We start from the raw sequence: 27,464 nt of genomic DNA, 5'->3' as shown, positions 1-27,464 counted from the left end.
CACAAGAGCTGACAGTGACAATAAGATAAAAAAGTCCTGTATAGCTGCAGACCTCAATGGAAAAGGTTGAGGTCTGCAGCTATACAGAAATTATTGCAGGAATTATGTACAGACAGTGCTTTGTTTTCTGTATGCAAAAGTTCCCTGAGATAATGCAATCCAAAATAGAAAGGCATTAAAAATATAAGAAGCATGAACAATTATGCTTTACAGAGAAGGCCGTACAGGAAGAGATTTCAGTAACTCCTGTGCTCCACAGACGACTTCCCTAAGCAGCCTTGCCTCTTCTGTGTGAACCCTGTGTCAATCAGGTTCATGACTGTCAACATATTCCTTACATCTGATCCTTGCTCATTTCCAATACCATTCCCAGATTACTTTTCATTACTATTGAAGTACGTAAAGCATAATTAAGCAATGTAAAACCCTTGCTTATTAGAAGGAAAACTAAGGTTCTTATGCAGGACTGTAAAAGGAAGGTCTGGATCCTCCTCTGAGCTGTGTGCAGGGAGATCTACAAACCAGCATGGAGCTCCACTGAAACCATTGGTCCTTTTCCATTGAGAGCTGGGACCTCAGCTGGAAAGTCTCGGGTTGAACTTCCAGGGAAATCAGCAGAAAATGTTGCTTATGAAAGCATTCAATTTAAGACCATGTGACAAATATTTTTTGCAGGGCCAAACTAAACCATCTTGGGGTGGACTTGTCAAAGAGCAGTTCAGAGCCAGCCCAAAAGTCAGCTTCGAGGATGGGGAGTGCCACCCTAAGTCCCTCTCTTATCAGTGCCATTTTGAGGTTTTTTTCATTGGTGAAAATTGTGTGGCCTGTTGCTAAGAGAAGATGCCAATGAAATGTGCTAAAAAAACCGTAACTGCAAATTAATTTTGCATTTGGAGAGCAGAACACCGTGCATCACCTCGCGGCTTTATTCTCTCAGCCTTTGGTTCACATGAGAACAACTCTATCGCCTGTGCCCCAGCTAATGGCTCCACTTCCCCCAGAGCATCTGGAGCAAAGCCTAACAACTAACTAGGATTTCCTACCCCCTCTCCAGTGAACATCCATGCCACTGACCCACCTCCTCCTTCAACACAAGCTCTCCTGTAGCTCCTGCTTGCCAATAACCCTTTTATCCACATAACCAAATTTACACTCTGCTCAGGGATCACCTATTTATCCTCTGACTGCTGCAATTTGCATGACTCATTTGCAACGTGAAGAGCTAAATTGACTTCCTTTGCCTTTTATTTTGAATATGAGCAATTATGAGAGAGTCTGAGGCTCGTGAAGGAAAGCCCTGCTTACGCTATTACACCTGTGGTGTAGCTGTCAGTCCCTGTGGGCACAGGAAGGCAGCAATGGCGGAAACTTTGTAGGAGTATCACGTTTGCTCCAAGGTGTGGCTGCAGACATACCACTGGGCCAGGAGAGAAAGGGTGAGCACAAAAATAGATTTTTAGCAGGTTTTGCCAGTATTTGGGATTATCATGCTAACAAAAAATCCAAACTCTCAGGTCTGGGTTCTCATCTCTTGAGTGCTGTCAGGTTAAATGGAGCACCTCACGCCACTCCGTGGTGCCTCCCCTGATTGTCTGGGAGAGCTGACAAGGTTCAGCAGGTGGGGAGCTCTTTTTCCTGGGTGGAAACTTCTCACCATACTGCATGCCATGAATAGCAGGGTGGATGGTGGGAATGACAGAGGAACTGCAGCAAAAGGAGGGATTTCAGCCTTCTGGAGTGAAGCCAAGGGAAGGTCTATTCCATTACTCACACGCCTGTAAAATCCCATTTTGAACACTCCAGTGTGCACAGACTGTGTGCACTGGGTAAGTTTTATTCCGAGCGGGAGAGACTGGAAATTGTTTTTCTAATAGAAAAGAGATGGATATATGAAAAGGGGGATTGAGGAGGAAAAGGATGAGGCAACCTTACTTGTTCAGTGTGCCAAGCTAGCCAGTGAGAAGTCAGTCTACTTTAAATGCTCCGTATTCCTTGAGTTCACATAAAATTCATCCCCAGGTTAGCCCCCAACATTCAACTTTCCGGAAAAAAAATACAAAACATATAAAAATAAATTTATATACATAGACATGTGTATGCATGTATTTGCATCTCCTCCAATTGTAAATATTTGTTTAAATGTGACATAAATGGCCAGCTTCCCTTTCCAGAACCAATGCTGATAGATTGGATCCACCCACAACATCATTCCTTTTTGGTCAGCCTTTGAAGGTCTAGTAGAGCACTGCTCATCCATTAGGAAACTGAGGGAGGCTCATCAAGGAGGGACCCACCTCAGCTGAGCAGATCAAACACAGATTTTTGTTAAAGAGGTTTAAAGAAGAGGGCTAACCAGATCCTAAGCATTTCTTTAGACAGAGAAAATGAGACAATCCAACATTCATGAACTTATCTTCCCTCAGCTGTACCACAGCAAAGACAGGGGCCACAACTTCTAATTTCCTTCTTACTAGAGAGACACAAAATAGTAATTTTATACCAATGCATAGAACTCGTGCAAACACAGTGTAAGACTAATTCAATAATGGAAGTGTAACCATTTTAAGCCTACAAGGAGACAACACCAAGAAAACGATAAATCAAATAAATCACTTTGACTTTTTAAGGCAAAAACTGGAGGGAGACAAGACATGCAAACATTATTGTTCATTTGAAAGGAAATATGCTTTTGTTTCCAATTGCTATCTCCTTTGAACCACCTTGCTTTATTTAATCTCAGTGTGATTTACACAGAGGAAGAAACTACCACAGGCTTTGCAGACCAGGAATCTGAAGCATGGAATAAATAGGACAAGCCAAATTCACCAGCATGCCACAAGCATGAGGCCCACATTTCTAAAAAAATCCTAAAGCAAACAAATCAGGAAAGGGAGCATCAGGAATGAATCTTCCATGAAGTACCTTCAAGGGGAGTGAAGTCTGTGCTGTTGTAACACAGGTACAACAATACCTAACAGCACAAGGAGAACACTTTCTGCCCAAAAATGCCATGAGAGGCATCACAAGCTGTATTTGGACATCCTTCCTCCTATCCTGCAACAGGAATCAGCCTGAAAAAGGAGTATCAAAATCCAGCCTTGGATTCAAACAGTAAGATGCTTTTCCAGAACAGGCTGATAGGTAGGGAGGCTGACAGCTCATCACACAGCGTTTCCCCATTGTGTGGGCTTTCTTTTTCAGTCACAGACTCCCTGCAGCATCACCTGCTGTGTGATGCTTTAAGGGTCACAGGGAGATCCGAGGAGATTCTTAAGCGATGGCTAATCACCGGCCTGTGGTTTGTTTGCTTGGAGGAACTGAGCTCAGCTAAAACTAAGCTGAGGGTAAGTTTCCCAATCAGTCACAGTCTAACGATTTTCCTCTAAAAATGCTATATATGGCTTGATGCTGCAAACAAGTGCTCTGGATCAATAGTCCTGGCAAGTGAAACTGCCTCTTTGGAAAGCAAGGGGCACACAGGGTAGATCCTTGGAGAAGAGCTTTTTTCTTCCCTCACTGCCAATTCCTTTTGCTACTTTAACCTCTTTAGCCCCAGATCAAGGCATTTCTGAAAATCCACATCAGCCAGAAATTTAGTGCAGGTCACAGTGTTCCAATTTCCTTTGTATGCTGCCTTCCCCAAACTCTGGAGCATCCTTCTTTAAGAGGCCTTGGAAAGAATGCACCGAAGCCAACTGGCACAAAACAAATTACTGTACCATTTGTGATGCCAGCTCTGCACAGGGTAAATTTCACATCAGCACTAGGTCATCCTTCGTCCAGTTCCCTGGATGACCAGCAAAGCCACAGAGTCCCCACTCTGAAAGAATCAGGCATTTCCTTCTCCATGTCTATCAAAGCAGCAAAGGTCAGTTCTGTGCCCTGGCTGGATGCTGGGTTTGGGCTGTAGGGTGTCATGTTGAGTGCTCACACAGGCAGAACAACTTCTGAATTACTGGAGAAAGCTCCTGAATTATCTCAGGGGTGAGGCAGGCAAAGGAAAAGAGCTGAGGCCAGCAGAAGAACCAATTCTAAAAAGCCAAAGCAGAAAGTGCTCCTTTAAGAGTTCACTCCAGTTTAAACAAGCCCAGTGCGAAGCCAGAGCAGGGAAAGGCCTTACCTTCCAGAGGGGTGTCTGGCCCACACAGATCAGCCCCAGCAAGCCCTGTCACTCCAGGTGACTCCACAGCACCTCAGTGTCACTGGGCTGAAGCAATGCCCCCTCCAGCATCAGCCTTCCTGGATCCCACTTGTACAGAGAATTTACTGTTAATGGGGCTGTAGCACAGTGCTGCAGAGTGCCATTATCACTGTTAAATGCTGTTGGCCTTCCCTGATTTGCACCCATTACTGAGATAGAATTCTCTGCTAACCTCAAAAATGGAAGGGGCAGCCAGCTTCAGTAAAACCCCATATCCTTCTTTGTCTATTACTAAATTACCAGGGTTCTGCCGTGGTGAAGATGGACACATTGCACATGCTGGCACACCTGGGAAAGTCAAGGACCCTGATTTTTTCCAGTCATCAGAAAATCAAACAAGTAGCAATTGCTTTTTTCTACAGAAAATATTTATTTGCAAGAAATGAAAAGCATAACATACTTCACTACATACATATTTAGGCTAAAAAAGCAGGTAGTCTGTTCTCTCACAGAATCAGGCAGATGATTTAAAAAGGAAAAACAGCAATTTCTTTCCACCCAATGGACATATTTGCAGTGTGAACAATCAGGTGGGACCGTATCCAGATGACAGCACTTGTACAAAAATAGAAAGGTCACTGAACACAGACACAGAGTTAAACAGACATGGCGAGAGAATAGAGATATCTGCAGTCAGAAGAGGCCCCAAATGAAGTTTACCAAGGAGTTTTGAGCGTGGAGTGGTGTGCTTTTGCACTAGTATCACTGTCCCTGTCATCTTAGACAGTTTTAAATGTTTGCACAAACCTATACTGTGAACTATACTCACAGGAACAGAGGGAAAGGCAAACACCAGCTTAAGTGCCCTAGGGGTGTCACAGGAGAGTGACTGCTCACTGACCAAGGCAATGGCATTGGTCATGGATACTTCTCTTCAAGAGAGCACCACCAGATAATTTACCCTTGGAAGGCCTAGCGAATCCCAGGGAAACTGGGATGTGCTTGGACCACCCTCTGAGAGGAAACTGCTTCCCCTGGCTTGCATCTCACTGTGCCTGAGGGGTGGTTAGGGCATCAGCGCTCCCAGGGGCCACCTTTTAAGGCAATTTACACCACTTAAAAAAATAATAAAGGCATTCAAAGCCATAATTCTGCAGACCAAAAATGATACCAGAATATAAAATAATTAGTTTTTTGTACCAAGCCAGAACTGTTCTCTAGAAAGGCCAGACAATCTATGCACACACACAAAATTACACAGTGCAACAACATTCAGTCGACAATTAATCACAGGACAGTCTTCAGAGCAATTCACACAACAGTTTTACAAGTGCTCAGTGATGTGGAATGTGAACAGGTTTCAGAGAAATGCCTGGACTTTCTGCTGCACCAAGCCAAAGTGCCCTGTGTGTTCAGGTAGATGCCTTTATTTAGCAACACTTACTACATGAAGAAAACTCTGTGGGTTTGATACCTTTTGGATCATTCACCATGCACATGTGACAGACGTGCACACACACACAAACTCATTCTCTCTAACTGTACAAATGAAGAAAGCAAGATGCCATTGTATCAGCACCACTGAATTAAAGTCTGTTATGGTAAAGTCAGATATGAGCAGAGTTCTGTTTAACAAAATTCAGTACCTGCCTCTGCTTCTCCCTCTCTCTCTTCCACTCCCTTCATTATGGACTGCTAAGGCTCAGAAAGATTTTTACCTGCTATTTGGAGGGTAAAGTGGGATATACCATAAAGGTCAGGTTTGCATGAACAGGACTGCATAGCATTAAAGAGCAAGGGGAGTAGGAGTAAACCTAAACCTAGCAGGTAACTAATGAAAGAGACTATCACTGCTGATTTAGGCTATTACTGCTGATTTATGGAATCAAGAACTAGAAGGCTTCCCTGTGATGCAAGGAGTCCCTTCACCTGCCTTTTCTTTCACCCTTTCTGCAAGACAGGTCTGTAAATCCAGCTTTCCCATGTTCTGTTCTCACCGCTTTAGTTGCAGCTCTTGGAGGAAGAATCTGGAGATCAGTTGTAGGGCAGACAAGAGACTACTGCTAATAAAGACTATCCAAACTCCATTCAGCATCAGATCCAAACAACATCACAAATGAGGTTCCTGCATGATGCACTTTTTTTCTACACAGGAATTTGATTCATATATATATATATATATATATATACACACACACACACCTTGGTAAAGCAGAAAAAGACCTGACATAAAAATGAGAAAACCAAATTGCAATTTCCCTCTCAATCCTGGAGTCTCTAATGGATGCTGATCACCTAAGCAATGCAGTATTAATCAGGATCAAGCTTCAACAAATTCTCTGAATGCCCAATGTCACTTTATTGACCATGAGAAAGCTCCAAGATGGATTGAATTCTTACATCTTCTTTGTAAAGACCTTACTTAACACACACATCAGTTCATTCCCCTTTGCAACCCCCAAAGTTGTTAAACCTTAATGCTAGATAGTGCAAAGCAGCAACATATCATAGCACTACAGTGTTATATAGGCTGGGACAACTTCAGCAGCTACAAAGTACTGACCTATCATTTCACCTTCAGAATACAAAATGTTCCCTTTTTAATTAGTGACTCCAGAAAGAAATATTTTAGTCACCAGGAGTATAAAAATACTCCATATTCCTCTGCTCTTAGCTGCGTGGGTTTTGAACAATGGCCTCTTGGCATTAGCTAGAATCTAGAGCCCAAATACTCAGTGGAAATCCCTCCCAATGTAGCAATTAGCATCATTCACTTACTTGACCTACATTCTAAAAGTGTCTAGACAGAATTCACTACTGATAGTTTGGAGGGATGGGAGTGAAGAGGTTGGTTGGTTTCTTTAGCAGGGAAAAAAAAGTTTTTAGATTAATTTTTGGTCTATGTTAGAAGAATCAAGGACACATTAAGATACACTGTTACACAGAGAGATGCTGAGGAAGAGGTCCCCTGTCAGTATAAATCAGACCTGCAGCCTCCAAGAGCAGTGTGTGAGAAGCACGCTGGTTTTATCAGCTGGGATCTGGCCTAAGAACCTCAGCCTAATCCATTAGTCTGTGCTGCTGAAAAATATTGAGTGATACAGATGAAATAAAAGAAGTGCAGCAAAGAACTATAAATAGCCTGGAGGGAAAAAACTGAACACTATCTACACCCTAGTAACAAGGTTAGAAACATCACATGCCCTGTGATTCAGACTTTTAAAATATACATATATATAAAATAATGCCCTATATTCCTTCATAGCTTATCTCCCTAGAAGCAAAGACCCTACAGATCTAAACATGCTCTAAAGCTACAGGCCAAAAGGTAAGCTCACTAGTGTGTATAAAATTGTGCTGGTGAGCAGCCTAACCTTACAGCTGAGGACTCTAAGTTTATCACTTAAGTCCTCTACTGGAAATGAAAATTACGTAGCACACAAGGCCTTTGCTTATCCTGTCCATACAGGATATGATTCCACACACATATGATTCCACAGCACCAAGTCACTGATCACCAGAAAAAGCACACTGGCAGAAGGCTAAGGCCTGAAGTAATAGAGCTGAACTGACTAAAAGCACTTACTACCATCCTCCCTGAATGTGCCTTACTACTCCTATGCCCCTAGCTCAGAGCACAGAGGCTGCCTCTCCATGTGGTCTGCAGTGCACTAACATTCCCACGAGGGTCACCCCTGCATGCTGAGGCTGGCAGTGCAATAGCACCTTGTCCTGCCTCTCCCGTCCCCTGCCAGGTACAGAACACGGGCACAAACCCCCTCTGGAGATCATGGGTCCTTGCCACACAACAGACTGTGAGTAGGTGAGGACAGGGTATTCCTTGGCCCCTGGCAGAGAAACCTGTTCTACTAAGGCCCCTGAAGAAAAATGATTACAAACATAGCAAAGTGAAGCAAAGCTTTTCCTTATTATAAGTAACATGTAATATAATAAATCCCCAAGCAATGTGTGTGCTAGGTCAAGAGATTCCCTAAAAAAGAGTACCTAAAAATAACTTAAAGGAGTACACAAATTAAGAATATAGTAATAGATTACCAAATATTTACAAGAAATCAGTATGACCGTACTGGCTTGGGTGGATTAGTACAGAGGCCTGACCCAGACTATGGCCAGTTTAAAATGTTCAGGAAGAAAACATGATTGATTATCTTCCAACCAGATTTGAACCAATACGCCCAAATTAAACAAACAAACATAAAAAAAGGGCAAAGTTTTGATGGTGGCCAATGCAGTAGGTTTCAGAGAGGAGGAGCTATTTTGGTTGTGCAAAATCATCTATCCTTTAAGAGCTGAGAAGTAATTCCACTTTGGTTTTCACACAGTGAAGTCAGCCAGCTGTATCTGAAATGGGAGGTGATCCATTTAGCTGGCAATGGGCAAGGAGCTCAGGCTGCACAGTGCAAACTGCAAGACTGGTAAGTGGTGTTGTGCTTCACACCCTGGGGCCTCTTCTGCAAAACATTTAACCACTTGGTTGCCCTCAAAGGCAACCAAGGGTGCTCTGGAAAAAAAAAGACCATTTAAGGAATTTTCTAAACTATGACCTTGGCCACTTATGCTGACCAGTTTGGGGTCAATCCCAGCTTTCTCCTGTCACTTTGCTGACCTCAAGTGGCTGCGCAATGCAGCCACCCCTTGTGGCACTCACAAGTGATCACTGTTTATGTGAAGCATTAAACCATTTCAAAAACCCACAAATACAAAAGTTGTCATTGGATACTGGAATGATGCAGAGAAGCCAGCAGGATCACTGTGAAGGGAAACAGACTCTATGGTGGAGGTTGACCCATGCCAAGATGGAACACCTGCAAAGCAGACTACTACTGCATTTCTCCTCTCATTGTCACCTCAGGTAAAATAATAAGGCACTTGGGTAGAAGAATAGGACATTACCTAGAAGAGCATATCTGCACACCAGAAGGAGCTCATGGAGTCAGGCACTTGTTTCACTGTGACTGATGTGAAACACCCTCTTAAAATGGCACAGGGAGGACTGATCCACAGTCCCCTCCAGTTCACCAAATCCCTCCCACTCATTTCACTGGATTTTGAGTCAGGCCTGAGGGTGGCAAATAGGATGCTGAAAGAAGAAAGTCTAAGGAGAATGAAGAACAAGAAAGGAGCTGGTGCGGCAGCTGCTGTAATAAAATACAAATTCAATATTTTACAAAATAGAATAGTTGCAAGAAATATCTACTGTACATAGTAAAAAATTATTTTTAAGGCTAGGTTGGTTTTTCCCTTATTTATCATTAGGAAAAAAATAAAGGAGAAAAAAGAGCTTCAAATTACTTTTTTTTTTTTTAATTGACTTCTGGTAAACTGTTAAGTAGCTATGCTAGCCTGCTGAATTAGGATTTTCACATTAGATCCATCCTCAATGGAGCATGAGTGCCCTTCTGTAAGAACCAGATAAAACCCTGCTTAAATTCCGGACTGAGTTCAACAATGCCCCTGCAAGGACAAATTGCAAAAAGCACAACTCAGGCAAAGGCATGACCAGGGTACTGAGAGAGAGAGAGAGAGGGAGAGAGGGGACGCTTGAAGACAACACCACAGGGCAAGAAGGAAACAAACCATGGAGAAGAGTATTGGACCAGGACCAGACCTGAATGCTGCTCTTGGCTTTCTCAGTGAGCCTGGGCCATCACTTCACCTCTTCACGTGCTCATCTCATTCCTCTTTTGACAGGTCTCCTGCCTACACAATCAGCTCTTCAGATCAGAGGCTGCCTTGGCATACAGTTAATATAGGATCCACCACCTCTAGGCATGAGCTGGCCCTATCTGTACCCAAAGCAGCTGGTCTCAGACCACATCTCTGGAAAAGCAGGCAAGAGGAAAATAAGACACGTGGATTTATTTTAGGACAATTCAAATTTAAGGGGAGGAAATGAGTATTCAGTGATGTTTGTCTGTCCAGTTTCAGGGTCTGCCCAGATCACTTGCAGGGATAGGAAAGCTCAGTTCTCTTAATTGCAACTACCTGAACAGAATTTGTCAAAACTAATAAATACTATTTACAACAGTAACAGGAAGATGGCAAGGAAAGGAAAACACAAGACAATCTGAGACCAGGTCTACACAAGAATTTTCATCAACCAGCTAGAAGCCAATAAATTAAATCCATACAGTCCTCTCAGGAGGCACTTCTGGTTTCAGCCTTACATTGATTTAGTTTGTTGGGAAGGAGCTGACTTAAGCTAAATAGATTAGCCTTAAGCAGACTAAAGGGCATCCATCTAAAATATTGCATAAATGTAACAAAACCTGCTTTCTAAACAGATTTAGTTAAACTAGTGTAATTCTCCCACATAGTGTGTGGTAAGACAGTGACTGATTTTTGCTTAATTTCTCAAGGGTGGAAGCAGGGAAGCCCACTAGGACTGCTTTCAATGCACAGAGAAACCTACCCTGCTAAGTGATGAAGAGGCTGGAGGGGAGAAGAGACAGAGCACGGGGAGGATAACTCAGCAGCATCATGGACCAGCCCTCTCCTGCCTGTGCTGTGAACTCAGCATGTCAGGGCCCTTTCTTGTCCCTCCAGCAGCAGGCTGCACATGTGCTTCTCTATCCCCCCAAAAGGCTCAAGGGCTATAGACCAGTAGGCACAGAGCTGTGGTGAGACTCTAAGCACCATCATGCTGCATCTCCTCTCTCTCTCAATTACCTTCTCCCAAGAAAACTATCGCCCACATGGTCCCATTGGTTTTGCACAATTCACCCTTCTCCAGAATGTCTTTGTGCTCAGATCAGGCTGTGTGCATGTACAAGCACACACACCCACCAGTCACTGGCACACTGCAGGCATCATCTGCCATCATAATTCAGTCTGCCCTTGCAGTTTTAGACAGGAAAGGGATAAAAGTAGAGACAGGGACTGTGTACAATGTGAGGAAGGGAGTTACAAAGACAAGAGATCCCATCTGTAGTCACAGCCTCATCAGTCAATGCAGAAGTTGAACTCCCTCTCTTTTGTACTTTGGTTCACTGAGGATGACAAGTCAGGGGAACTTTGGTTGAAAATATGTGGGAAGGAGGGAAGTCAAGGAAAAAGGCCTTTTTTATTTTTAAGAGGTGGCATTGACTCTTCTGTCTATTTCAATTATCTTCAGTGTTTCATTTCCTTTTAGTTCGGAGTTGACTCTGTAGGGAACAAAAAAGCAAAGGTTAATGCTAACAGTAATTTTTTTAAGCACATATCCTGCTTGATTTAGCTAATCGTAAAGAGCCATTCAGTATTTACCAGCAAGGTATTTGTCAGTTAGCTGTGTCTGGAAACATACTGAATTATACTGAAGTAGTCATCTCTTTGCTTCTAGGCAAGCAAAGGCACAGCAGAAAGAAGTGCAGGTATTTAAACCAGCAACTCTGTCTCTTTTCAGAGGCCTGCAAAACTTACATTTATGCTAAAAAACCCAAAAAAACCAAACAACAAAAAATCCCTTACACTTATGCTAAAAGTGAGGGAACTTAGGGTAGGAACTTAAGTAATTTACAGATAATTTTACATGTCTGTCTCTTGAGGCTGAGTCCTGCAAACTTTCTGCAGTAATGCTTTAGTAAAATCACTGCTGTGAGAAACTCCAGCTCTTCATGCCCTAACCTCATTGAAATTCCAGTGAATCACGACCTCACACTTCCATACAACTGCCAAAAGCTTATTCCTTTGGGAAGTACACAAGTAAGTGCTTTAAAGAAGTGGGCAGGCCCAACTAACAGGCTTACAGGGGTTAGGTTTCTGGCAGAAGTACCAAGTTTGGTAGCTGCATTACTACAATTCTGATGCAAACAGTTCTCCAGAGCAACAGTGACTTTGCCTATAGGCTCTCCAGTTAAAAGCCAAACTCTTGCTTCATGGTGACCACCACAGCTGAGCTGCCAGTCTAACCTATGGCCTTCAGGCATGAACAAGAGTGACACAGAACGCCCGTGTGACAAGCAGCCTGCCCTGCACTCACCTGTGCTGCTGCAGGCCCAGCAGCACTGATTTCTCTAGCCTTGTCTCGTTGGCTATTGTGAACTGCATGATATCATCTGGCTGTGTCCCTGACACAGCTTCCAGGGACAGTGCTGTGAACTTGGAGGGGTCTGTTTGCCTGTCACTGCGATCTGCAAAGGAGATCGGGCTGGATGGCTCCTCCAGCTGTTGAGGCTCTTCATATATTAGTAGGCTTCTTGACCTCACTGCATACAAAGACAGAAGGCAAAATGAGATGAGCAACAGACAGCTCAGAGAACAACCCTGGTCATTTCAGGAAATGGAAACTGTTAGGGCAGAGCCAAAGCTGCAAAAGCCTTTTCTTTTCATAGTGATTAACTGGCAATTTGATAGCTGAAGAAAGAAACCACAGGAATGGTCTAGGTAGGGATCAAAAAGCCCTAAATTATTCAAAAAACAAGAACAAAATTAAATAATAACTTTACTAATATATTGGTTCATTATGGTTATGTAATACTAACAGTTTCCCATTCAGTCCTTGGACTCTTTGGTGACACTGGCAAAGAAAACAGCCACTGAAATAATTTGTGCATTTTAACAATATGAACATCTGCTACCGAGTAGAAATCCTGCTACCTTTCACAGACCACTAACTTTAGTTCTGCAAACAGAGGCAAAAAATTCTTTAAACAGAAGCACCAAGCAGGCTAGTGGGGAAAAGGTTTTGCTCGTTTTTTGAAGTCTGCTGCCATCAGCATAGTTTGCCAAGCTATTCTTCTTAGGAAAGCACAGGTGTATATATATATATATATATATATAATGGCCATATAAGGATCAGAAGTGCAAGAGGTGCTTGAGAAGGGGGTTAGGAATGGGTGTGGAAAACAAGTGCTTAAGTACAACCAAGCAAAGAGCAAGACTGGGATAGTTGTCACTTACCAATGGAATCTGTGTAGGACTCTGGTGAGGAATGCTGCCTGGGCAACACCATCTTTGTAGCAGAAGGATATGGCCCATAGCTCTGGGAGAAGCTGCCAAAAACTACTGCAAAGCACAGCACCACCATCTGGCAAAGGGAGGATGCAGGAGAGGTGAGTGCACTTGACCCACATGCGCACAAGAGAACTGATACTTTATCAAAACAAACCATTTGAAGCCATCCTCACCACTGCACACCTAGCTAAGGCACCTTTACAATAACAATTCAGTGCTTCAAAGGGCACATTTCAATGCTGGGGTTCGTTTTCAATGTCTGCACTATTCTGACCAGCTGCCTTTTTTACTTACAAAGCTGAAATACAGATAAAGCTGCCATGTGTGTCTTACAGGCACTGCTGAGGATTTCCAGTATTATTTCTGCTGCTGGCCCCACTTTTGCTTCCAAGTGACAGTGAGGCTAGACTGGGAGAACAGCTTATGCCTTGTAAATGATTTCCATCAATTTACAGCACTTTAGGTATAAAGGGAACTTGACAGCTGAGTGTAAGGAGGGAAAAGGAATGGTTTCATTCAACTCATTTTCTTATCTTGACTACTACTACTAAAATAAGACAGAGGTAGATTTACAGCCTCAGTCATATTTTGATTTGGTTGAGCAAGTTTATTTTTATTAGTATCAAAGGCACCGAGCCCCAAAGGTCACCCTCATTTTCATTTTACAACCCTAGACACAATTTCCACCATATAATACTGCAGGAAAAAAATAAAGTGAGTCCCTTGAAGAGTACTGCTTCTTCTTTCATCACTGCAGCACCCAGCCAAAAGCACAGGCCCAGTCTTCTCCAGAACTCAGTACCTTCCCACAATTATTAATCTTCATCAGCCACCTCCCTCAAAATTGTTAAATCATGAAAAGGAGTTCCCTAAGCTGCAAATTTGCCATTGAGAGGCTTTGCAGAACAAGAGATGTGCCTTGTAAGAGATTCTCCTTCCCTTAGAATTCCCAGCCTTAGGGACACTCACCATAAGACAGGTCCCTGTTTGTGTGCTAGCTGCCTTACACGAGCGGGACACTTTGCCAGCAACCACGGCTTGGAGTCTCTGCAACTGCTGCAGAAGTGTTCTGGAAAGCAAAGACAACAGACAAGCATCACACACACTGACCTGTTTGTTGGTTAAACAGATTTTTCTTCCAAATTCCACACAGGGCAATAATACAGCATTTAGGATAAGGTAAAGATAGTTAAAGTCTTCTCCTTAAAATTAATAGCAAGGAATGGTTTTAATTTTACAAAGTTTTTACATGTATTAGCACTGAAATGTTCAAGATTTTTTGGTTTTCCCTCAGCTTAGGTCCCTGAACAATTACTTCTTTAGTACTTTGAGTAAGTTTTTATAAATAAAATTTGTACTTCAGTGTTTCCATAGAAAATGGTACATTAACAACTGAAACTGCTCTGCATGCAAGTGATCAGTTGCATATATAACCTGATTCTATGTCATCATGAACTCAGCAGGAGTTTTGCCATTATTTTTTAAGATGCAAAATCAAGTTTATAACTGCTCAGTTAGTTATCAAAGCCTTCAACTGCTCTAGTCAGTAATCCAGTTGGTTATCAAAACTCTCTTTTCCCAAAATCTTGCTATTTAGTTGATTAGAACACATGCTGGCTGACTTTTAAAGAGAATAACTTAAAACCAGACATACACACAGGCTTCATTTCTCACATTCATTTATTAAATAAAACACTTTCATGCTATTTGTTAAATTCTGCAGAGTTGACAACAATTGCAGATGCTTCAAGTGGCTACTCTGATTGTGTCTTTCCTCTTTGGAAACAGGACCTCTTTGAGGTCCCAACCACAGTGACAATTCTCTTGTGGCTGGATTCAACAGTCCCAGACCAGAAGAGCCTTTCTGACCTTTTTTTTTTGTTTTTTTTTTACTTTTTCTGCTGTAGCATCAATTACTGAAGTCAGAACACAAGTAATTTAAATGGGAAATTAGCTCAAAGTATGATCGGTACAGGATTTTCCCAGCAGTTTTTTTAACAACATATGAGCAACCCAAATGCCTGTCCTCAACACATATATAGTATAATTTTGTATCAAGATGCTAAACTTTCTATTTGTTCCCAAGTTTACTTTTCACTTCTCCTGTAAGTTTCACAATCTGCTGTGGAGGATAGCCCATAGAAACTCCAGACGACAGTTTCAGAGGCTGTTACGTCAAAAGCTAAAGCAAGAGGCAAGGTCAGGATGTCAGAGAAAATAGAAGGAGTATTTTAAGACCAAACTGGCTAAAAGCTAATTGTAGGACAGACCCAGAGGTGCCTCCACAGCTCAATATACACTGGTCTGCCTATTTTCATAGATTTTTTTAATCATCAATGCTCATTGCTAATTAGAGTTTAATGAATTCAAGGACTTCAGGAATACATTCTGAAATGAGCACAAGGCATTCTCACAGCACAGATTTATCTGGGCCAGCAGATCCTTCTCAACTTGTTAGGAAAGGATATCTTGAATGGTCTTGAGAGCATGGCTTACTCTGCAACTCAGTACTTAAAAAAGAGAGTGATATGCCGAATGCAATCCTTTATTCAGTAATACAGAGACCACAGGCAAATTAAGAGATACAAACAGAGTCCACCACCCAAATGAGACCATCCTAATTCCCTGCTCCCTTTGGCATCTCTCCCCAGTTCCCCCTGACCTCCACTGCATGGCACAGGGCTCACCAGACCTGTGCCCATCATTTCCTGGGACAGAACACCTTGGCCGCAGTATTCCCACCACGTGCCACCAGCTGTGTTAGACAGCAATGCTCTTTCAACCCTGAACTTTCTGGGCTATTTTGGAAGACTAAATCTTTCCCCCATTTCAGGCCTGACTCACTGGGCTCGATGCAGAACAGCTCTGCAGAGTGAGGAGGAAGGAGCTCTCCTCCTCCTCAGCTCGGGGGCTGGCAGCAGCAGCAGCCTTGAAATGCTGATCATTCTTGCCACTTTTTGTGGAGGCGTCAGTGAGAAAACAGCTAATGGCTGGTGAGGAAATCAACAGAGAAGAGGCAATTCTCCTCAGTTTGTTCATCTCTGCCTTTTCATGCTCAATTTAAAAAACCTGTTGGGCAGAGTGGGCCCAGAGAGCTGATTACAAAACAGTCTCTCTGGAAAGTGTAATTAGGCAGGTATTCTGAGGTCTTCTATAGACAGAGGAAGATTCATCCTCCACCTTATTTACCAAATACCTTCACATAAAATGTCTTTCTTCCCCAAGTCATTTATCTGTTTCAGCAGAGCTACTGTTTCCTTTTCAACACACAAGGACTCAGTGTTTGGAGCTGACAGGATGCAGGTGCATTTGCAAACTGTGAGCAAGAACCAAGGCAAGAACAAGAAACAAGTTTGATCAGAGATGACATCAGTTTGTCCTGCCACTGCCAAAATGGGACACTCCTTGGTGCATTTATTCTTTGTTTGAATCTGGAATGGTGGAAGACTGGATTCTGAGGTCAAAAGATTCCCATGCAAAAGCTTGTGACTGGACAGCTGCAAGGGTGATCTAGATCAGGAGAGGCAAAAGGAGCAGATCTCTGATGCTCCCTCTAAATACCAGTAGAAAGGCCACAAATGCTTTTAGTGGAATACACTGCCTATGGCGAAATGCTAACAGGAGAAAATGCAATCCCAAGACAGCATGCTAAGGGGGTTTGCACCCACAGGGATAATTTTCACTGTGTCTGACACGTTTTCCAGGGATATTCAATTAGAGGGTCAATTCTGTAGGAGGTGTGAGTGTGCTTTTCACGCTTCTCCCTGCCAATGGAAGCACCTCACAGGAAAGCTGTAAAGTAACTGAAGACTCCTGCACTTCCTTCCACATGCTGCCAGCAAACTTGGTCTGTCTGTAATGTCTTGGTTCTGGTGCATATTCACATCTATTCATCTTCAGAAAAGGCCTTTTCTCTACCAAAGTATGGAGCAAGTAAAGCCTTCCCTTCTGCTTCCAGTGATACTTAAATTAAGGAGAGAAAACTTTTCACTACAGAACCACCTGGAGACTTCCTCAAGTCACTATTTCTGTTTAAAATCTAACATTGATGCAAACAAACAAAAAACAACCAAACAAGACATCTTCTAGGGGACACCAAACACTTTCTCCTAATCAAAAGTTTTTAGAGGATTATTCCTATTGTGTGAGGAAGAAAACCCAATTCTGATAAGAAGAGAGCAAAAAATATTCTGTCTTTAATTCTACACAGAGATTCCTTCTCTGCCTATCCCATTTGTAGGAAAGGGGACAAATCCCAAAGTAAAGTTGTAACTAAAAGACCACTTAAATTCACTATCTTCCCTCATTTGAATTACAAAGAAAATCTCTAGCAATTTTCCATAGAAGATGTTTCATCATAAAAACCTCTTGGTCTGAAAGTAAGGAGTTACTCCAGGGCTGCCAAGCTTTGTCAACTATTGTAAGGGTGGCCTGAAATTAAGTGCAAGATGTCTCACTGCAACTTAAACCTAGATCCTTTACTCCTTGAAAACGATTTGCTGAGATGACTTTATCAGTCTCAAATGAAAGAACAACCAATCAAATCAGTGAGGTCTGGCAGCTTTGGTGCTGATAAACCCTTGGTGGGTCAGACTCGTGTGCAACTTGATCTTTAGATGACTGGGAGTTGAAGAAATGGAAGAATATCCTATTTTTATTTACAAGGCATTGCCTCTAAGGTGCTTGTTAGTGCAGATCTGGCTACTGGCAGACAGCTGGATACTGTTACTCCATGGGAGCAACTCTGGCAGCCACTTGCATTCACTGTCCATATGTGACACTCTCAACCACTGGATCCTGTGTCTATCATTTCTCCAGGAAAAGAGATCATCAAGATACTTACAAATACAGACTCAACAAAAGTGAGAAGCAAAAGCACTTCTCAACACATGATACCCAGAACCACATGTTTCAAAACTGTCTTTAAGAACAAACAGGGCTCCCAGGTAACCACGCTGGTGTTAGAGAATGTCTGCAACTCTCAGGATCACTGGCAGTTTCTGCCTTTGGTCTCAAATGTGAGAGGGTCAAGCCTTCTTGGTGACTGGGACAACTTAGTTCAATACCCAGCACCAGCTTCTTCTCACACCCTTTGCTTTCTGAGAGAGCAGTGTCCCACATGCTCAGATGCTACTCATACCAATGGTTCACTTGTGGCTACAAGACAAAACAGGTAAGCATGTAATAATGTCCTTCCTTAATTTTGAGAAAACTGCCTAGGAAGGAACTTGGATGGGTTTCTTTTAAGGGATTGAGTCACACAAATTAGGAGAGGTAACATATGTTAGTGTTCTAATACTAAAGCTGACAAAAAGGCTGCACTCACCCACACAGAGTAATGAGAATTAAAAACTCTGGCATCTTGATACCCAGCCTCCTGCCCTGTCTTTTAAGATGTGTGAATGCCAAGGGAGATGCTCCTGGATACAGTTTTTTTGACCACACCCACACCTTTGATGTTACATCTTTTCAAACCAAGATTTTCAGGCTAAGGCTGGCTTTCAAGGAAGAATCTTCTAATTTTTTTTTCATGTTACTGAGAGAAACGAAGGAAAACTTTTATCAGAAAAAAATTCTAGTGTTTCCATGGTTTGGAGCCAGATTTTGAAATGCAAGCAGGGTTTCCCTGAAGTCTTAGGTATGTATCTATGCAAATGTTTTCTATATATAGATTAACATACTCTTAAAATCTGATTGCACATACTGAAGGGAAACTGCTGTTCAACAGTTGTATGTTTTGGAAATTGCTCTTCAGTTCCTCTCAATCCAACCAGACTACACAAACATGATAGTGACTGACAGTAATACATGTTCATTAACTTTTAGGTAAGCAACTATAGCCCAACTTTTCAACAAGGTAAAAATCCAACTTTGTCTACATCTACAGTTGAAAGTATCATTTTAACATGTAATCTTATTTTCCTGTTATCTTTCTTCCACTCTTACAGTCTTTCACAATAGGAGAACAGCTTTGATGTTTGTAGATCTAATTTTAGATAATATATTCAATAATGTCTTCATTATTTTTACTGAAATGAATACTCAAAGTTACAGCTAAAGTCAACTAGGGCTCTGCTTTGGGCATATTAAGTAAGATACATGTGTGCATAACTGCGCTAGGTACTTTGAGAAATAAAGTCCTAAACATAAAAAATCGGGCATCTGACACACCAAACTGACACTAAATAATTTTGACCACCACTGCTCCGAACTCAGATTCCTGACTGTATGTAGGAGATGAAAGTTCCAGCTATAGGATGCTGTGAAGACAAGTTCTGAAACATGTGAATAATTTCTAGATGTCATGCCAAAGCTCTGTGCAAATACCAATGAGGAAATGAGACATTTTGAATTCCCTGTAGGATGTGGATAATGTACATTAAACCAGGGTCTGGACCCATTCTCTGAATGACACAGTTGCACAATTATACAGTAAAGAGGAAAAGTAGCTTTTTGGAGTTAAGGCGAAAAACTCTAAAATATGATATGTTACTGAGGTTTGATGAAAGCAGGCACTTTAACAAATTTCTCAGTACTTCACGCATAAGCCTTAGCAGATTTTAGACACAGTTGATATCTAAATAGCCAAAACAGCACTGCCATTCAGTTAAAAGAATTTCTGTGCAGAAGGACGAACATCTGCTTCTCTGCATGAGATTACAAATCAATATCAATGCTATTGCAGAGGGAAGGAAACAATGCAACTCATCCCACATGGCCAAAGTATGGGATTTGGAGATCATATCACTTACCTAAAACTTTTTAGAGCATTTAGCATGAAAGAATTAAGATAATCAAATAATAGGTAAGATGCCAAAGGTCCTTTCTGAAAGGATGGGTAACACCAACAAAGCTTGAGTGCATCCCCAACAGCTCAGAGATGAAAACAGCTGGCCAAATTTATCTTAACTGGGGAAAGCAGTTGATAACATGTTGTACCCAAGGGGATAATCTACAGCTGCACCTTTTCTTAAGAGAAGATGGCTTCAGTACCTTCTCGGACAGATTCTGGGTGAGACATCTCTACTCCACACCTACAGAATAGTTCCTGGTTCTTTTATGTCAGACCATGGAGGATGACATAAGAGGTGCAGAAATGGCTTGGCTCACTTCAAGCAAGCAGATGTCTTTATGCATGAGCAGTGTGTGGGAGACACTCTGCAGCAAGTCACAGTGCTACAGGGCCGGCTTCATGAAATCAGAGATTGGATCCAGAGAGTAGAAACAACACATGCCACTCAATTAGCAATGCACTGGCTGCCAGATCAGCTCTAGGGCCATTTTCCATGATCGTGGGTCTTACCTTCAAATCCCAGCCTTCCCCCACACTTCAGTGTCATCATCATGTTCCTTGGTAATATTCAGCCATCACTGCAAATGCCTCTAACTGGGAAGTGTTAAGGGTGGGCTCATCTAGTACCTACTCACTGGGATTTGCCACACTGAGCATAAACCAGGATTGACACTGCACTCTCAGCTAACATCAGATTAAAAGCTTAGCTATTCAACATCTTCTGCCATGTGTCTTTTGAAAAAGCCACCACTGAGTCACCCATTTTTTCAGAAATGAAGAAGCAAGAAGATGATTTTCCCCTCCAAATGAAGAAAATTCTGGGGTGTGAGATAGTTAGAAGGGTGCACAATAATTGCAATGACATCTAGTAGTGCAAAAGGAAGTAATAATGACTCTTGAGTTTCAGCACTGTTAATTCTGAAAGCAACACAGGTTAAGGCTTCCTGGCAAAATTTCACTAAATAAAGACAATTGGGAGAGCTGGAATGTAGGGGCTTTTTTTGCTTTATATTGCTAATTACATTCCCTTGGGCAGTGAAGGAACTCAGAGAAGTGTGCTAAAAGGTTTCTCAAGCACACCACAGCCTGGGGAGGCAGTTTAAGACATGACATCAAAACCTCCATGCTTTATATCCCACTGCAGTCACAATAACTGGCCTTCCACATCTTTCTCTGACATGAGCCCCATCAGACACAGCTATTCACATTTCAGTTGATCACTTAACCTCCAGATTTTCACTTTTCATGGTAATATCCCGCTATCAAGTTTTGTTTGATGATATCCATACCTTACCTGTTAGTGTTCTCCAGGACTTCAACCTTCTTACGCAGCTCACTGTTTTCATTTGAGCAGGTCTCAACTCTGGAGACAGCACAACGGAAGAGAAATATAAAAACATCAGTTATTTATTCAAGTGATTGTAAAACAAGCCAAACTTGCCTTCACTGAGAGCTCCAAGATCTTGCCTGCATTTAAAGAAACAATTACACCAATGAACTTCAGTCGTAATATTTAATCACACTTCATAGCGTGAAACACAAAGCAAAAGTTGCATTAGCTGTCTGGCAAATGCCATGCTTCTGAAATCGGAGCCTCAAATTTCAAGCTTATGAGGTCTAATAAGCCATGAGATTAAGGACAGAGCTCAAGACTGTCCCAAGATACTACCCATTTCCAAACCGTCCCTGGAAATCCCCAAACTAAAGGACATTGTCATATAACATGTAAGAGGTCCAAGTAAAACATCTGACTCCTAAGAAAACAAACAGAATCCTGAATAGCTTCAAGAAGAAAAAAGGGTAAAGAAAATATCCTTGATATCTGGTATGTATGAGGTGAAATTTCAGAAGAGTAACTCTGAGGAAGCAAGACAGAGCTATAAAGAGACAAGAAAAAAATGGAAATTACATCAAGGATATCACCAAAGATGGTACAAGGGTTTTAACAGAACCATCTGGTGAATTGCATAAGAGTAATACTAGAATATTCATCTCCTGGAAGAAAGATTCATTCGGGATATAAATCACTAACTGGGGGTTTGGCTCCTGCTTGCTAAGGGAAGTCCGTGAGTCACATGCTATTTTCCTAAGTCCTGCTTATTTTCCCAGGCAGTCCTGACTCACCCACTTCCTATTTCTGTTTTCATCTGCACTGGAAGACAGAGTTTACTCACTCTGGATCCATCTTTCCCTGAACACTGCCTGTCCCCTAGGCCAACACAGTCGCCTGAGGTGAAGCCAGTGCAGCTGGGTCTTTCCTAATTTAAGGTGTGAAGTGTTTGCTGGCACATTAGCGACCCGCTGCAGGCAGGCACAGTCCTGACCCCGACAAGCAGCTGCCAGGAGCAGGGCCTTTTCTCAGTCACTGCCACGAGATGGCAGCTGGCACTCTGTGCACGGAACTGTCCCAGCAGTCACAGCTGGATCCCTTCCCAGTCCCACAACTACTGCTATTGGCCTGCTTGAAACAGGAAGGAGGCTGGCTTACTTTTTTTCCAGACTGTCCATGTATTCTTTCTTTTTTCTTCTACTTTCCTGGGCAGAGATCTAAGGAAAAAGGATGAAAAACCAAATATTTGCATAGAAAACAAAAGCATCAGAGACAAATTAATAAACCGGTAAAAAGCCCCAGTGTTATTGGATTCAAGCATCTGTCTTGTTCTCATTTCTATTCTTGGCAAGCAAAGCACTGACTTGCTTGCCAATTTCCACATTCTGAAACAAGGCTCCTCCTTTCAATCACACACAAAAAATCATCCCCTGCTAACCTTAAAAAAATAAATCAGATTCATGTGGAGAGAATATCCCAGGACAAATACGAAAACATGATCCCAGGATGATGTCCTGCATCCAGGAGAGAAAAAGTCCATAAATGTATTAGAAAACAGCTTTTCAGACAAGGACATGGGGTCCTGATGAACAAGTCAAACAACTGTCAGCAGTGTGCCCCTGTTGGCAAAGCAGCCAACCAAACGTGGATTGAGGACATTGTAGCTGGCAGGTCCAGAGGAGTGGTTCTTCCCCCTCTGTTCAGCGGCTGCAAACCACAGCTGAGTACAGCAGTGCAGTCCATGGCTCAGAAACAAATGCTCTGGATGTACAGAAGCAGGCCCAGAGGCAGAGCTCTGCTGTAATAAGCATGCCAGAGCACATGACATTTAATGAAAGGAAAAAGATGGGCTTGTTCAGACTGAAGAAGAGAAGGCCAAGGAGGGAATCTGATTTACTGCTGTCTTCAGCTATCTTGTGCAGCAAAGATGATGTCAGAGCTCTCAGACACACACAGAAAAATGGCAAGAGGCATTAAATACAAGTTGCAGCAAAGGAAATTCCAGTCACGCATTAGGGATTCTATTTATTTGTTTTTACCACAAGAGTGTCCTAATATGGGAACATGGTGCCCAGAGACACAGAGGACTCATCATCCTTTGCAGCAGTATAATGTGACTGGACAAGACCCTGAGCAACCTACCCTAAGCTGACCCTGCTTTCCAAGCCAGGGCTTTGACCAAAGGACCTCCAGATTTCTCCTCAATATAAATTACTCTGATTCTATGTAAGTGGTACATGAAATGCACAAGACCGCTTCAGAAAATTTTGAACAAACACAGTACAAGACCAAATTCCAATTTAGTGTGTCCAAATTTACACCTCTATCTGCAAAACCAGTAGCAGAACATAGTAACCATAAAATATGTGCTAAAATCCTCTAGAACAAATGTGCTGGCCAGGTCTGAAAAAAAATTGCATTCTTCCCTATCATTAGGATCTTCCCCATGTCAGAAGGAAGAAAACCCCAAACTTGCAGGGCTTTTGGCATCCTTGGCATCAACTTCACAAGTTACTGAATTCAGTGATCAAAAGACTAGTGCACTGCAATACAGAGTCATATTTTAAAACAGGAAACAGAAAAGAACACCTTCCTCACCATGCAAAGAATACAGAGCTCTTTGCCTGCCATAAGGGTAGGATTGTTCTGATTTTTAAATGGAGCCAAGCCACTGCAACTTGATACCCTGCCTCCTAAATACTCTATTGTTAATGGGGTCAGGTAAATACCTACACTGAGGCACACTCACACTGACAGACAATTTGATGGATGGTTTAGGAACAAAGAAAAGCACTTTGTTAAAATACAACTTACAGCATTCAACAGTACCATGGACCATTACTGCAGAATTCTGCAGCATTTTTTTAAATGAAGGACAAGTAGGAACTACCCAGCAAAGCTAACTAAGATTTACCTTGTTTTTTATTTTCCTGCGGATTTTCTTTAGAACTTTCTCCTCTGCTTTTGTCAGGGGCAGTTTGGTAGGGATTGGGTAGCCCTCTGCTATCAGCGTCCTCTTCTCTTCCTCTGTCAGGATGAGGGGGCCAGTCCCCTGTAATTTCTTCAAGGGTCATAGAAATGAAATAAAATGAAACAGTAAGTGCACACAGTCCTAGAAGAAAAGGTTGTTAGGGAGGAGAGGCAGCAGGTCTCCCACTTCAGACAGGACTGGGCCTACTAGAACAGCCTCCTGCAGCTGGGAATGTGTGGAAGACCTTTCAGGTAACTTCCATTCTGAGTTCAAACCTTTGGGACAGGATTCCCTCAAAACAGTTGTTCTTAGCCCAGCTCTGCCCACACTGAGGCCAACGGTATAACTGCCTTTGGCTCAAACAGGGATAGAGACACATGAGAAACACTACTGAAAATCCCTCCCTGAAGATCACCACCTGCTAATGACATGACAAGAGGACAGATGCAGATCTACCAGAGACAGGTCAACCCAGCAGGACTGGGCCCTAAGGCAAAGCACAGTCTATGATGGGATAAACACAGTCCATGATGGGATAAACCTAATAACACTGGTGAACCCTGTCTCAGCTTGGAGGAGAGGCACATGTTGTTCCCTGTGGGAACAGAACAGACCAGAATTACCGGATCTGCAGTTTTCACCAGAGATGAATTCATCTAAACAACAATTCAAAGTTAGCAAATCTCTGTCAAAACCAGTAATTTAGAAAGTTAAAAAAAAAAAAGACACACAGATAAATGATGGAGAAAGCCAGCTCAACTCACATGTGGTGCAGTCAGGAGAGGGGAATTGGAGAGCATCGAAGCTGCGCGTGACACAACCTTGGCCGTGGCCTGGAGCTGGACTGGGCTGGAAGGAGGGAGTGACCGAGCTGGGCTCTGCCCTCCTTCAGAGTCACTGCCATGGCTGCTCGGAGGGGTGGGAGGCAAATGCAGGGGATCCACTGCTAAACGGCAACAGAGACAGAAAGTAACACAAGGTTTAAGGTGTTGATTCAAATCGTCACTAAAGCTGCCACCACCACACAGTTTCCAGGACTAGGAGTGTCTGCTAAAAGATGGATCAAGCAGAAGTGACAACTTGGAAGAGGTTCGGAGCATGCAGGTCTCCAAAGAAGGAATGAAATGCAGCAGCTATCTTTAGGTTTGACAGACAAAACAGGACTCTGTGCATATGCTCCAGTCACTTCTACCTACACTTCAGCTCCTTCTTTAAATGCTTTGAGGTTCACATATAATGTAAAGTACAAGTTCCCTGCTCCTGGGAAACCACATTAACAGAGGGGCTCGGAGCCAGCATACTTACTCTCCAAAAGCAATAGTGTTTTCTAACTTTGCCACATATTAAACAATCTGCCAGTATTTGCAAGGGAAGGGATCACATCCAAGGAGTTACATGATCAGGAAGGAGAGAAAGGCCTCCTAAGGACATGATTTGGCACAGCTGGGAAGTGACTGACAAACTAGTGACAGCAAAGGCTTCAATGCACTGATGGAGCAGGAGCAGCACAGGCAGCCACCACAGGAACCTCTCTCATACTGTCTGTCCAGGGGCCATAATATAACCTCAGCTGCAGCCAAAAGAACCTGCTGTAGAATTGTCAGTCAAATTGCTGCTTATGATCAAAAGGGTCTGGACCAACAGAAACAGGGCATGTCTCACCCACTTTTACTAAATGGACAATTTAGCAGATGCTCAAGACAGCCATAACTAAGTCACTTTTTCTCTGAGCTAAATTTACAGCAATTGAATTTTGAAGTAGGAAGACACAGGACTAATTTACCACCCTCCACTTCTGTTATGCTATGCAAATTTGAGTTGAAAAGATCAAATGGGTGGTGAGGGAGGATGGAAGAAAAATAGTAATAAAAAAATCAAGAATACTCTTTTTGTCTCACATGGTAGCTCTTGCAGTTACCAGAAGAAGAAACATATTTGAAAAACAGAAAGGCCCTTAATCCCACAAAGTGAGCAAACAAATCTGTACCTGGGTTGAGATACAACCTCCCTTTATCCACCTGCTACATCATTTGCTTCTCTCCCTAGAGCAGGGCTACCTACCCACAGAAATTAATTCACTAACAGAATATCAAGTGTTTCTAACTGAAATGCAGTCATCTGCTGAGATCTCACACCAAATATTGGCTCTTCCAAAGTTTTCTTGGCTTTAATTGTGTTTAGTTTTCAGGGTAGGAATTTTTGCTCCTCCTTTCACATTAGAGTGCAAGGAGAAATAGATAATGATTGTTCTTACAACTAATATGCTACAAACAGATTCACCTAACTTTTATTTTCATATAAACTCACATCCTGCTTTTGCATCAGAGGTTAACAGTAAAGTTTCTTAACTAAGTCTCCTCAAATTGATTTCTTTTCTATCCTAAATAATCCTGTACTTGAATAATTCAAGCTCCCTTCAGTACAATTATTAATATCTTACAGAGAAAAAGGCATAATTTTCTTTGTGATGAAAAAGGAAAGAAAAAAAAAGAAAAAAACTTCACATAAAGGCTCAAAGAGACTCTGGCTCTTCAATAGCCTGAGTTGAATCCCTATAAAATGACAGCTTCATCCTAAAATCTGACATGGTGAACAAGAAATCCAAATACTTAATCAGGGTAAAGTACATTAATTGTACTTGCTGGACATCTACCCCTACATTTTCATTTGGTATTTAACAGACCTTCTTTAGAAGAGAGGTTCAGGAACTGATCCACTTCATGGGGCTCCAATTTAATCTCTGGAAGAACTTTCTGGGTCAGTGGTTTCATCTAGAAAAGAGAAATTACCAGCATGAAAACCTGGAGTACACATCTTAAAAATCTTAATAGAAGGACACAAGGATTACTTCTCCATAAATGGAGAGGTTTCCTCTCCTCCTGCTCTGCCACAGGCAAAGCTTTAACTGCTTCACACAGTTTGCTAAACCAGGCTACAGAGAATATCGCCCTGGCTGCTCCCACTATGGCTTTTCTTACTACTATATTTAGCTAAAATAAAAGATTATGCCTCAGAGATGACATTTCAGACTGAAAGCTAACATGTAACCCACTCAAATTACTTCTCTTAGCAACAGAGCTGCTGCTAGGATTTGCTGGACTGCACAGTCTGTTTGAGCAAGGACAGGAACACCCCTGGGAGTCAGGGAGAGCCTCTTAAAGGCCATTGTCATCTGGGAGCAAGAGCAAGGTGCCAGTCACTGAGCACCAGGATTTGGAAGCCAGGTTCCTTCCACAGTGCTGAGGAGCAGGAAAAGAGACAGTCACTGCTGACT

The 27,464-nt window shown here is 42.4% G+C and overlaps 1 protein-coding gene across 2 annotated transcripts in view; it reads right to left on the bottom strand.

The window, feature by feature from the left end:
- Positions 1–11,206: 11,206 nt before the first annotated feature.
- CREB3L2 (cAMP responsive element binding protein 3 like 2) overlaps positions 11,207–27,464 on the bottom strand; it is a 68,203-nt gene continuing 51,945 nt past the window's right edge. The window contains exons 4-12 of one of the 2 annotated variants that reach the window (XM_064420899.1): positions 26,874–26,961; positions 24,955–25,133; positions 24,134–24,280; positions 22,378–22,436; positions 21,184–21,252; positions 14,066–14,165; positions 13,043–13,169; positions 12,123–12,348; positions 11,207–11,307 (exon numbers count right to left, since the gene is read on the bottom strand). In XM_064420899.1, the coding sequence (XP_064276969.1) occupies positions 11,232–11,307; positions 12,123–12,348; positions 13,043–13,169; positions 14,066–14,165; positions 21,184–21,252; positions 22,378–22,436; positions 24,134–24,280; positions 24,955–25,133; positions 26,874–26,961 (1,071 nt within the window). In that variant the 3' untranslated portion in view covers positions 11,207–11,231. Of the gene's footprint in view, positions 11,308–12,122; positions 12,349–13,042; positions 13,170–14,065; positions 14,166–21,183; positions 21,253–22,377; positions 22,437–24,133; positions 24,281–24,954; positions 25,137–26,873; positions 26,962–27,464 lie in introns of both variants that reach the window. The other variant, XM_064420898.1, reaches the window with a different exon arrangement.

This window comes from Passer domesticus, chromosome 5, assembly GCF_036417665.1.
Source record: "Passer domesticus isolate bPasDom1 chromosome 5, bPasDom1.hap1, whole genome shotgun sequence".
Taxonomy (NCBI): domain Eukaryota; kingdom Metazoa; phylum Chordata; class Aves; order Passeriformes; family Passeridae; genus Passer; species Passer domesticus.
This window is presented reverse-complemented; position numbering and strand designations above follow the sequence as displayed.